At 59.5% G+C, this 12,576-nt stretch overlaps 1 protein-coding gene across 4 annotated transcripts; it reads left to right on the top strand.

Moving 5' to 3' along the window:
• On the top strand, positions 4,544-12,258 carry CD74 (CD74 molecule, major histocompatibility complex, class II invariant chain). 4 transcript variants are annotated; one of them, XM_021080282.1, is made up of 9 exons: positions 4,544-4,865; positions 7,921-8,093; positions 8,222-8,295; positions 8,741-8,803; positions 9,516-9,611; positions 9,892-9,979; positions 10,879-11,070; positions 11,434-11,496; positions 11,705-12,258. In XM_021080282.1, exons 1-9 carry the CDS (start codon positions 4,789-4,791, stop codon positions 11,713-11,715), a joined length of 837 nt encoding a protein of 278 aa, XP_020935941.1. In that variant the 5' UTR covers positions 4,544-4,788; the 3' UTR covers positions 11,716-12,258.

The raw sequence follows: 12,576 nt of genomic DNA, 5'->3' as shown, positions 1-12,576 counted from the left end.
AGAGTTCCCTGAGACTCTCTTCATTTTTTTTTCAATCTTTTTTCTCTTTTGTGTTCTGCATTCGTAATTTCTTCTAATCTGTCCTCCACCTCGCTTATTCGTTCTTCTGCCTCCCGTATTCTGCTGTTAGCTGCTTCTAGTGTGTTTTTTATTTCCGTTATTGTATTCTGCATCTCTTCTTGTTTAAGTTGTATATCTTGTATCTCTTTGGTCAGTGTTTCCTGTAAGTTATCCATCTTTGCCTCCAGTTTATCTCCAATGTCTTGCATCATCTTCAGCATCTACAGTCTAAAGTCTTTTTCCTGGAGGCTGAGAATCTCCTCATGGCTTAGCTGATTTTCTGGGGTTTTTCCTTTCTCCCTCATCTGAGTTATAGTTCTCTGTCTCTTCATTTTTATAGGTTTTTGGTGTGGTGACCTTTTTACAGATACTAGAGTTGTAGCCTCTCTTACTTCTGGTGTCTGCCCCACTTGTGGCTGAAGTTGGTAGGGGGCTTGCTGTGGGCTTCCTGATGGGAGGGGCTGGTGCCTGCACCCTGGTAGGTGGAGCTGATTCCTATCCCTCTGGTGGGTGGTGCTTTGTCTCTAGATGGGATTAGAGGTATGTGTGTGTGTGGGGGGGGGTGTCTTTAGGTAGCTAGTTTCCTGAGGGGTGGGGCCGTGATCCCACCTGGGTTGTTGTTTGCCCTGGGGCTTCTCAGCAGCTGACTGATGTCTGGTGGGGCCAGATTTTCCCCACATGGCCCCCTCCAGAGAAAGGCAGCTGCTGAATATTCCCGAGAGCTTTGCTTTCCATGTCCCTCCCTCACAACAAGCCACATTCACCCCTGTTTTCCCAGGATGTCCTCCAAGAACTGCAGTCAGGTTTGACCCAGATTCCTATGGAGCCTTTGCTTTGCCCTGGGACCCAGTGCACGTGAAAGTCCGTGTGCGCCTTTTAGGAATGGGGTCTCCGTTTCCCCCAGTTCTGTGGATCTCCTGCGCATAAGCCCCACTGGCCTTCAATGCCAGCTGCTCCAGGGGCTCTTTCTCCCAGGGCCAGATCCCCGCACATGAGGGTTTGTTGTGGGGCTCGGAACGCTCATGCCTGTAGGTGCGTCTCTGTGAACCAGTCAGTTTCCAGTCTGTGGAGCTTCCCGCCCGGAGGTGTGGGGTTGTTTATATCACGCAATCGCCCCCTCCTACCTCTTGATGTGGCCTCCTCTTTGTCTTCTGCAGTAGGGTAGTTTTTCTCCTGCTTTGTTTACCTTCTTTTATGTTAGAGGTTTTCTTCGGATGTCCTCTGAGCCTTGATTATTTAAAACATCAGTGGAAGCTGGAGTTCTGTCGTGGTTAATGAATCCAACTAGGAAGCATGAGGTTGCAGTTCAATCCCCGGCCTTGCTCAATGGGTTAAGGAGCCGGCGTTGCCGTGAGCTGTGGTGTAGGTCGCAGACACGGCTCGGATCCCGCGTTGCTGTGGCTGGGGTTAGGCGGGCAGCTACAGCTCTGATTCGACCCCTAGCCTGGGAACCTCCATATGCCGCGGGTGCGGCCCTAGAAAAGGTAAAAAGACCAAAAAAATAAATAAAAAAGAATAAAACATCAGTCGAAGCTGTGACTGATGCTGAGGGCTTCCTTAAGGGGTGTCTGACTGCTCTATCTCACTGTTGCTCCCCAGGGCCGGCGTCTTTAGGCTGTTCCCTGTGGGTGGTCAGGCTCTCCGGGGAAAGGTCCCCAGAGTTGTTTATCGCCTGGCGCCCTAGGGTCCGGCTTTGGGCCCCCGGGGCCGGGCGGAGGGGCGGGCTGGGCTCTCAGCCTCAGCGCTGGGTCTGGGGGTGACGTCCAGCGTCCTCTCAGGGAGGGAGGGAGGGTCGGCTGGCAGGGGGAGGACCTGGATGGCCTAGTGACCGCTTCGGCTCCACCTGTACTCCTGCCCTGGCGCCTCATGGCCTCCGAATCTCAATTTCGGAGTCCCTTCTAGCGTGTCAGACGTAGGCTGGCTCAAGTCCCCTGTGGGGTTAGGGTTAGGGCTGCATCTTCTGGGCTCTGCTAAGGACTGCTTCTAATCCACCTGCTTTCCGGCTTCCAATCCACCTGCTTTCCGGCTTCTAATCCACCTGCTTTCCGGCTTCCAGAACTCTGCTGCCATTTTCTCCTGTTCTCTTTGACCTTCATCTCTTTTTACTCTTTTTTTTTTTTTTTTGTCTTTTTGCCATTTTTCTTGGGCTGCTCCCTCGACATATGGAGGTTCCCAGGCCAGGGGTCGAATCGGAGCTGTAGCCTCCGGCCTACACCACAGCCACAGCAAGGCGGGATCTGAGCCGCGTCTGTGGCCTACACCACAGCTCACGGCAACGCCGGCTCCTTAACCCACTGAGCAAGGGCAGGGACCGAACCCGCAACCTCATGGTTCCTAGTCGGAGTTATTAACCACTGCGCCACCACGGGAACTCCTCTTTTTACTCTTTTAAAAAAAAAGGCAACTCCGTCATTTTAGTGACAGAAGCCAAGCGAAAGAGGAAGCAAGGAATATATGTGTTCTAGCTCTTGTTCCAAGAAATGGTCAAGTTCTTTTCCAAAGTGGGTGCTTCATTGGACGTTCCTGGCAGCAGTGAGTTCCAGTTCCATCCTTGTCAACACTTGTCATTCTGTCTCTGTAGCTGGAGCCGGCAGAGTAGCTGTGCAGGGCTGCCTTCTCGTGGCCTCAGTTTGCGTTTCCTGGACACCTGTGGTGCTGGGCGTCTTCGCATGTCCTTAGTGGCCACCTCTGCGTCTTCTTCGGAAAAAGGTCTCTCCAGATTCTTTTTCCATTTGAGATTGGATTGTCTTTATAGTGTTGATTTTTTGTAGCTCTTTATATATTGTGGGTACCCTTGGCAGATATATATATATTTGTCAGTATTTTCTCCGGTTTTGTGGGCTGACTTCACTCTCTTGATAGTGCTCTTTGAAGCACAATTTATTTATTTTTCTTTGCTGCTGTACTTTAAGAAACCTTTTTATTTTTTAATTTTAAAATTAATTCATGTTTTTGGCCCTGCCTGCCCATGGCATGTGGAACTTCCTGGGCTAGGAATTGAACCCATGCCAGCGACCCCAGCTGCTGCAGTGACAATACTAGATCCTTAACCCACTGCACCACAAAAGAACTCCAAGGAACTTTTTAAAAAGTCATTTTTTGGAGTTCCCATCGTGGCGCAGCGGAAACAAATCTGACTAGGAACCGTGAGGTTTCAGGTTCGATCCCCGGCCTTGCTCGGGGGTTAAGGATCTGGCATTGCCATGAGCTGTGGTGTAGGTCTTAGACATGGCTCGGATCCTGTATTGCTGTGGCTGTGGCGTAGGCCAGCAGCTACAGCTCCAATTTGACCCCTAGCCTGGGAACTTCCGTATGCTGCAGGTGAAGCCCTAAAAAGACAAAAGACAAAAAAACGTCAAGGCAGGTGTTCAAAAATGTCTCTCGTGGTTCAGTGGGTTAGGGATCCAGCATTGTCACCACAGTGGCTTGGGTCGCTGCTGTGGTGCAGATTTGATCCCTGGCCTAGGAAGTTCTACATGCCCTGGGCGTGGCCAGAAAAAAAAGTCGAGGGACTGGCTCAGGTCACACAGCCAGAAGTGTTTGCAACTCAAGATTCAAAACTGCGTCCGGCTTCGTCGAAGACTACGTCTGCTCTTCTCCTTCCCCCAAACACACATACCGCCTCCCTGACTCCTGAAATCTAAAACCCGTTGCATCTTAGAACTACAGAGCCTTTAAATTTAAAACAACTTTATTAATGAAAAATTTTAAACATACAAAAGACCTAAACATACAAAAGATTAATAAAGCAAGTGTGGTCTACAAGCCACAGCTGGTGAGAAGTAAAGCCCTGCCAACCTCCAGGACCCTGCCCTGGCTTCCCTTTGCCAGGGCCTTCTCCTTCCTTCCCCGTGTAAAGTGGTGCCCCTCTCAGTGTGAGCATCAGGAGGCAGAGGGTACAGGGTCAACATCCAGGCTGTGATGCCCGGATGTGTGATCCTGGGCAGGCCCAGAGCCTCTCGTCGTCTTGGCATCCCGGTCCGTAGGTGGAGAGAAGATAAAACAGCTCTCGAAGGGGCACCGGGAAGGTTACATGGAACAAAAAGCATGACAAGCGATTAGCTTGGTGCCTGGCCCGAAGGGCGGCTCGCCAGGTGGGGGCAAGTAATGGTCGTAGAGCCTTCGAATCAGGGACTCGGGTTCATGAGATGCTCAAGTTAGACGAGAGAAGAGGGAGCGTCGACTCCAGCTTTCCTCCCCGGCCTTTGAGAGGACAAACCCGAGCCAGAGAGAAGCAGCGGAACTTGTCCAAGTTCCCAAAGGGGGAGCAGCCCCTTTCCGTGCCCCCGATCTGTGAATGAGGGGAGACAGTTTTGGCATTTTTGCAAAGCCATTTCCTGTCCAGGGAGTGAATGTTTGCCTGTTTCTCGAGACCTCCACAGAGCCTTGTGAATGCAAAGGTCTACCCGGAAACAAGTGATGAAGGCCCTGGGCAGCCAATGGGAGCTGGCCGGCCTTTCTACCTGCCTGGGGAGTTCCCCCTACTCCCCCTGCTCCCCTAAAGGCAGCTTTGACTGCGTGGGGGTATTTCCAGCTTTGTGGCTTTCACTTCCACTTCTCCCAGGTGGGCGGAGTGGCCTCCTGTGGACGAATCAGATTGCTCCTCCGCCCCAACTTCAGGAGGCGAGCCCGGGGCTTGGGGTCCCAGACGTGCCGCCGCCGCCGCCACAGCAGCATCCGCAGCAGCAGCAGCAGCAGGACGACTAGGAAAGACCCCAGGCCAGAACCATGGAGGACCAGCGCGACCTCATCTCCAACCATGAGCAGCTGCCCATGCTGGGCCAGCGCCCCGGGGCCCCGGAGAGGTATGTGTGGGCGGCAGGAGGGCCACCTGGCCCTGGGCCCGTGGTCGTGTGCAGGGGCTTCGGATGGAGCGCTAGGCTGGGAGTTAGAGGTGGTGGGGGTTCGGGCTCTCGCTCCAGCAGCAGCTGGCTGATTCTGAGCAGGTCCCTGGCCCACCCTGGGCTTCGGTTCTCCCTCTTATAAAATAAGGGCCCCTCTAGGGCAGGGCTTTTAACTTTCTTTGCATCATGTGTTTCCCTCCTGAAAGGAGAGCACTGGAGATTCACACAGTCCCCCTGAAGCTGGGCCATGAACCCTAGACTAGAAATTTTGGACCAGATTTTGAAAATACTGTGACTCCAGGATGGAGAAGCAAGTTCTGGAAAGAGAATGGTAGCAACAGCCATTGTCCAGGAGGCCCCTCCGAGTTACCGCGAAGGGCAGGCGTGTTTATGTCAAGGGAGTTGTAGCTGCAGGTGTCCAGAGAGTAACGGAGACTTCTGCCTTCACAGGCGGATCACGGGCGGGCAGGGGAGATGTTGCGGGGGTCGGGAAAGGCCGAGGGGGGTCTGGCTAGATTTCTCCAAGGGGCTGTGGGTCAGGCCCAGCCCGCACCCCTCCCTTGCAGCAGGGGCAGCACGGCCACCGAGGGCCCTTTCCATGTCTCCCTGAAAAGAAAGGGGGTGGTGAGGATGCCGCTTCCCCAGTGCCCCTGCTCCCCAAATAATGTGCGAATCACAGGCACCTGGAAGCGTGATGCCAGCTGTTGCCAGGCAGTCAGGGGTTTGGGAGAGACGCTCGGGATGTCGTGAGGAACCGCATGTGGGCAGGTAGCTGGTGTGTCCTGTGAAAATCCTGGGGCATCGCGTGGCTACGAGGGCTGGATTCCAGCCCAGGTTCGGCTGCCGCCGGGGGCGACTCGCACAGATCTGTGCTGGAGTAGAGATCCCCATTCTCTCTGGGTCTCAGGAGCTAGAGCAGCAGGTCCCTCTCTGTGCACCTGTCTCTAGTCCTCCGTCACCGTGAGTGCTTCCTGTCACTAGTTGTGTGCTGCACATATCACGAAATGCTCAACTCAGTCTTAATTCTTACCGTAACCCTGTGAGTTGGGCACTTTTATTGTTCTCATTTTTATATAAGGGAAAATTGAGACCCTTATTAATAAGTGACTTACCTAAGTTATCACGGCTAGTGAATATGGGAGCCAGAATTTGAACCCAAGACGAATCTGATTCAGGAGTTTGAATTCATTCTACCATCTTCGAGAGGCATGTTCTAGGGAGGGAAGGGGGCTCCCCTCTGAGCTTGGGTCACCCCATGAGTTGCAGACACAGTGTGGGCTCAGTGAACAGAAAGGGTGCCCACTTATCAAATCCTAGTCTAGTTTCCTTTCAGTTCAATCACTGCTTCAAAAAACTGACCTGGCCTGTTTCAGACCCCTGTGTGAACACTTCTGCCTGGCAACACTTGTGTCATGACTCCCGCCGGCTCTGGTTGGCTCCTGACTTTGGCCACTGTTATTCTTACTCAAGGAGGAAGTGAAGAGTGGGGTGACAAGAGTGGGTGCTCATCCAGAAACAGGGGACAGGCGATCAAGACGCATAAAGAGGAAGGAAACCAGATGCTCAAGTTAGCTATTTAACCCCTTGAGATGAGCGCTCGGTGTGGACGGGTGCTTAGGGCATGGGGGCTGTGGACCCAAGAGCGCCACACTCCCTGACTGCATCTCATGGACCAACCTTCTCGATTAAGGGTTGTTCGGTGACTTGCCCCTGGTCCCCGTGCTATCGGAGTGGCAGAGCCAGGATTTTAATCCAGGCTACAGGATGTCCTCCAGGCCTTGGGGGAGACTGAGGTGCAGAGACGGGATGGTGGGGACAGAGCTGGGGCTCGACTGAACATGAGCTGCTGGAGGGGGACCATGAGCTGGAGCCCAGGCAAGACTCAAGCTTGGGTGGACTCATCACCACTTTAGAAGCCGGGCCACCCCTGTTCTTTCAGAAGGTTGAGAAGTAGGACGTGCCTTCCTCACCTGTGTGGTTTCTTCCTTTTCTCCACGCAGCGTTTTGATGCTCTCCTTTCAGACTAACCATCCCTTGGGCTTCGCCGAGGTCCAGAAATCAGAGGACCAGCAGAGGGCCAATGAGAATGAGTCATGTCTGTGATGTCATTAGTAACTAGGCAGAAGGGTCTTCTGGCGTTTCCCACACAGGGTGCGGTCTCACTGCAGTTTCCAGTCGGGTCCAAGTATTCTTTCCTTGGGGTGGGTGGGAGGAAAGCAGACAGGACCTGGGGCAGGACCCTACCATCCCTGTGTACATGTGCCTTCAAAACCGCAATCCCAGGCCAAGAGCTCCATGGGCTTTTGAGATCCACCCACCCCTTGCAGCCAGCCAGAGAGCCCCCAAAACTCTCCCAGGCTCAGGCATATACGCCTGCGGAAGCCCCCCTCCCGGTGCTCACAGTCCAGTCTTAGCTCAGAGACCGACCTCCGAGAGACCGGGGGGAGCTGATGGGGGCCGGCGCAAAGGCCAGAGGGGCGCAGACATGCTCGGAGCACAGGCAGCGTCTGGGGGAGCGTGTGTTCCCGGGGGTGGGGCTGGTGGGGCGGCGCTGCTCCAGTCGGACCTTGTCCAGTACCCCCAACCCATTCCTAACATGGCAAAGCCTCGCTTCTCTTTTTCAGGTGGGCTGCCCGCTCTGCTGTCTGGGTCCCCCTTCCTTCAGTCTCTGATTTCACTGCAGGGTTGGGGGGGTTGGGGCTGAAAATCTGCTTCCCCAGAGGCGGCCTGATCCTCAGGGCACCCTCTCCTCAACCCCTCATTGCACGGGTGGGACTGAGGCCCTGTACCGTCCCTGGCTCTTCTCCACTAAGCCGAGGCCCCGGGAACCCACCAGGGCGGCTGGAGGGAGGCTCCGGGAATGTCTTCCAGCTGCAGGTTCACAGGCACTCACTGTGTTGTTAGGGTAGCCAAGGGCGGGGGGCTGGGTGTGGGGGGCTCACCCCCTCTCAGCTCACCCCCAGGGCAGCCACTTCTGCAGTTTCTCCTCTCATCTCTCCCCTCTCGCCCCCAACAGCAAGTGCAGCCGTGGAGCTCTGTACACAGGCTTTTCTGTCCTGGTGGCTCTGCTCCTGGCTGGCCAGGCCACCACCGCCTACTTCCTGTACCAGCAGCAGGGCCGGCTGGACAAGCTGACGGTCACCTCTCAGAACTTGCAGCTGGAGAGCCTGCGGATGAAGCTTCCCAAGCGTGCGTGCCCCACCCCCACTCCTCCCCCTCTGCTCTGGAACCCTGGCCCCTGCCCTGTTGGGGGGGGCGGCTTGGTCCTTCTTCCCTGGGCATAGGCCACACTCACGCTGCCCCTCCCGCTCCCACAGCCTCCAAGCCTTTGAGCAAGATGCGGGTTTCCGCCCCCATGCTGATGCAGGCCCTGCCCATGGAAGGCCCGGAGGTACGGCCGGACAGGCCGGGGCGGGGGGCGGGGGCACCGCGGGCCCTGGCAGAGCACAGCTGGGGAGGGGCTCCTGACCGCGGGGGAGGAAGGGGCGCTCCGGGAGTCGGGAAGGCGAGAGCCCCCTGGGCCCCTGGGACGGGGGCTCAGAGTAGCACAGCTTCCCAGAGCGCCTCCGTCCCTTCTCGGCCCTGGTGTCTATCAAACGTGGGCAACGTCTGTTCTCAAGACTGCCTCCTGTCCACGAAGCCTTGGGCGGGAAAGCGGGTGCCTATGTGACAGAAGCACCAAGGCGGGCGAGTCGTGCCGCGCCAGAGCTCTCCCCTCTGGAGGCAGCAGGGCGGGCCCGGGGAACATCTGGGAAGCCTGCTGCTGGCTCTGCCCCGGGCCTGGCCTGCAGGGCCGTGCTGGTAACCACCTGCCCCCAATCCCTCCTTCTCCGCAGCCTATGCGCAACGCCACCAAGTACGGCAACATGACCCAGGACCACGTGATGCACCTGCTCCTGGTGAGTGAGCGGGGCCAGGCAGGCCTGGCCTCCCAGCCCACCCCCACGGGCCCCAGGCTGCGCGCCAGGACTGGTACCCGCCTGACTGGTGCAGACACGCGGAAGGAGCTCGCTGGCTTTGGGAGGAAAGGCGAGCGTGGCCCTCAGCGTTCTGCAGAGTCCAGCCTCCACTGCCCGCATCCCTGTGTCTGAGCCAAGAAACTATGGCCTGAAGCCTGGAAGTGACTCGCTCAGGATGCCCGCTTTTCCCTCCCGAGGGTTTAGTGCGCGTCTGCCCAGTGCCAGGTGTCGTGCGAGGCTCCAGGCCCCCCCAGTGAGGCAGTCAGACCCCAGCTCCCCGTCCCAGGGGGACCCCAGGCCAGCCCGAGAGGGGTAGGCGACCGGGTGAGGGGGCTGTGCAGAGGGCCCAGCCTCCCGGAGGGACTGGATGAGGTGGGGGAGGAGCTCCTGGAGGAAGCAGACCCGAGGGACGCAGAGGAGCCTGCCAGCAGGAGGAGAGCCGGGGTCGTTGACAGCACCGGGTCCGCAGACTCCCAGCCCTGCGGTCCCGTAGCTGAGCGGCTGGACCCCTCCGCCCTCCTCCCAGCAGCTCCGGCACCCGAGGCCCTGGGCCCATCCCTCAGCAGACGGGGGGCCTGGGGGCCCGGGCGGCGCGTGAACCCTGCCTGCCTGGCAGCCCTTTAACCCTCCTTCCCGCCTTGCGACCCTGCAGAAGTCTGACCCCCTGGGAGTGTACCCGAAGCTGAAGGGGAGCCTCCCAGAAAACCTGAAGCACCTCAAGAACACCATGGACGGTGTGAACTGGAAGGTCAGCAGCGGCCCCGCACCGGGGGCCCTCCCTCCCGATGCCCAGAGCAGCCCCGGAGAGCTGGGCTAAGCGGGGAAGCCACCTGCAGGGAGCTGGAGGCGGCCTTGCCAGCATCTCCCAGGGCCGGAGTGGCAGGGTGCCTGGAGGCGAGGAGCCGTGCGGCCAAGCCCGTGGGCCTGAGTGGGCGCCAGGGCCCGCTGGTGCCCCGTGTCCGTCCCCAGGGGCGAGAGCGGGCGGGGAGGGGCTGCTGGGCCTGACCCTCTGCCTTTATCCCTCTCAGCTCTTTGAGAACTGGCTGCGTCAGTGGCTCTTGTTTGAAATGAGCAAGAACTCGCTGGAGGAGACACCCTTTGAGGTTCCGCCAAAAGGTAGAGAATTGGTGCCGGGGTGGGGTGGGGTGGGGATGCGGCGTTTCTGGGCGCCCGGTCCACGCACAGCGCTCTCGGCCTCTCGGCTCTCACTCTGGCTCCCCTGCCTGGTCTCCTGGGCCGACTGCCCCCCGCCCCGCGGGGGATGCTCCTGCAGAGGACCCAGGACTTCCCAGGGGTCACGGCAGGGACCGTCCCCGTCCAGCACTGCCTCCCGCAGGGTCCCATGAGGGGGCTGGGCTCATGACCCGGCCCCTCGGCGGGGGGCACCTCACACAGCCAGCAGGCTCCAGCGCGGAGGGCCCGGAGTTTCCCGGCTCACGGGCAGCGTGTACCAGCCTCTCCAGCCCCGACGCCTTTGCGAGTTGGGTTTTTATCCCGGAGCTGATGGGCTGTGCACGTGGACCTGTCTCTTCCCTCTGGGCTGCGGTTTTAGAGGTGGGGGACCCACGGCCCACCCTCCCTGGGCCTCTGATCCCCGCATCAGATTCCGAGAGGGCACCCTGGGCGCTGTCTCCCCCACTGCCAGCCAGCGTCTGCCTCCCTCCCAGGAGCCCTCACATGGCACCCGCTTCTCCCTGGATACTCTGGTGAGGGAAGCCCAAACTCGCCATGATGCCCACAGCTTTTGTCTAGAAATCGGAATTTCGGGCGATGCTAGACTCCAGCGGGCCCTGGGCGTCAGAAGGAATCTCATTCTCGAACGAGCCGCACGGCCGTTCGCTTCCTCTTGGGTCCGGGACCTGGGCCCAGGCCTGTTTCCCCGTCTGCGCCGGGGGTAGTAGGACAGGGCCACCTGAGCAGAGGGCGGAGGCCCCAGCAGTGGTGCGTGGGCTCTGGTTCTGAGACCCTGGCCCAGAGCCGCTCGCTCACTGCAGTCGCCGTGCCTGTCGCTCCAGTACTGACCAAGTGCCAGGAAGAGGTCAGCCGTGTCCCCGCCGTCCACCCGGGCATGTTCAGGCCCAAGTGCGACGAGGACGGCAACTACATGCCGCTCCAGTGCTACGGGAGCATCGGCTTCTGCTGGTGCGTCTTCCCCAACGGCACCGAGGTCCCGCACACCAGGAGCCGCGGGCGCCACAGCTGCAGCGGTAAGCGGTGGCCTCGGCGCCAGGAGCAGGAGGGCCCAGGGCCAGGACGGCAAGGCGGCCACTCCTGGGGGCAGCCTCTGGCTGTACGCCCACCTGTCTGCCCCTCACATCCGCACTCCTGTCTGATCCGATCTGTACCCGTCAAAGCGCCGCCCGGCCACGCAGCCAGGCCTCCAGACCCGCGTCCTTCCTCACTCACTTCCCGGCCACACTGCACGGCCCCTGCCTGCCATCCGGCAAGCATCCCTGCTTGGCCAGGCGCCGGGCCTGCGGCGAGATGGGCTAGAACGAGCCCACCCAGGCCCCTGCCAGCGGTGCCCCAGGCTGGCCTGCGCTGACAGGGGACCCTCTGCTCCTTTGCAGACCCACTGGAGACGGAGGACCTGTCGTCCGGGCTGGGCGTGACCAAGCAGGATCTCGGCCAAGGTAAGGGCCCTGCCTCCCAGCAGCCCAACCCCAGAGGGGCTGACGTCCCCCAGCACCCATCTGGCGGAGGAGGCCGGGGGCTGGGGGTCTCAGGGGCTCCGACAGGCAGGCCTTGTCCTCACGTAGGAGGGTGAGGCCACAGGGTGCTGGGGCGGGGGAGCAGGGACAGTAGGGGACCCCAACCCTAAGCCACTGCCCCTCTCTCCAGTCATCCTGTAAGAGCAGCAGACGCCAGCCCCCAGCCCTGCGTGGCCACAGCTTGCCTGCCCCCCACCCTCCCTGCCGCCCCCACCTGCACCTCATCCCATGGGCCTCTGGCACCTGGCTCGCCGTCCTCCCTGGACACCTCACGTCTCTTCAGAAGGCCAAGGATGAACGACACAGGGAGGCCCTGCTGCCCACAGCTCCATCCGCTAGCAGGGACACAGGGCCCCGGGGACAGCCCGTGAGCGGGGCTGGTGCCACTCCTGACACCTTGAGCTCCAACATGGCGGCTGTCCATGGATGAGGCGGGCAGGTGCCTGGGGACGGGTCCGCTCGATCCCAAACCCCCACAAGGACAGCTCTGCTGTCTCCTCCCCTGGTGGCCTCAGCTTCGCTGCCCGTTACCTGGGGAGACGGGCCAAGCCTTTGTGTGTCCCCAGCATCAGCCACCCACGGCCCCTCCTCACCCCCTGCCCGCCCCACATCCCTGTGCACAGTCAGGCTCGGCTCAGCCCCTGGCCACGGCTTCTGTGAGAATAAAAGGTAGTGAGTAGGACACCTGAGGCTCTGTCTGGTGGCTCTGGGCGTCTGGCTCGTTCACTGGGGGCTGCTTGGAGGCCTCTGGTCTCCCCCGGGGCGGGGGGGGCGCACAGCCCGAAGCCCCAGCGCAGGTGCCTGCAGGGCTGGCCGGGCCTTGCGGCTGCGTCTATGGCCCCGGACACATGGCTTCCACGGCTCAGGCACAGCAACTCCCTCTACCCCAACGGACGGACTCGCTCCCAACTCTTCCAGCTCGCGTTGCTCTGGGTCCAGCCTCCATTCCCTCACGTCCCGGGGGCCACTTTTAAGGACATCGTGAGTGCCGGGACAGGCTGG

Source organism: Sus scrofa, chromosome 2, assembly GCF_000003025.6.
Source record: "Sus scrofa isolate TJ Tabasco breed Duroc chromosome 2, Sscrofa11.1, whole genome shotgun sequence".
In the NCBI taxonomy this organism is placed as follows: Eukaryota; Metazoa; Chordata; class Mammalia; order Artiodactyla; family Suidae; genus Sus; species Sus scrofa.
Note: the sequence above shows the minus strand (reverse complement) of the source record. Positions and strands in the feature narration are given on the sequence as shown.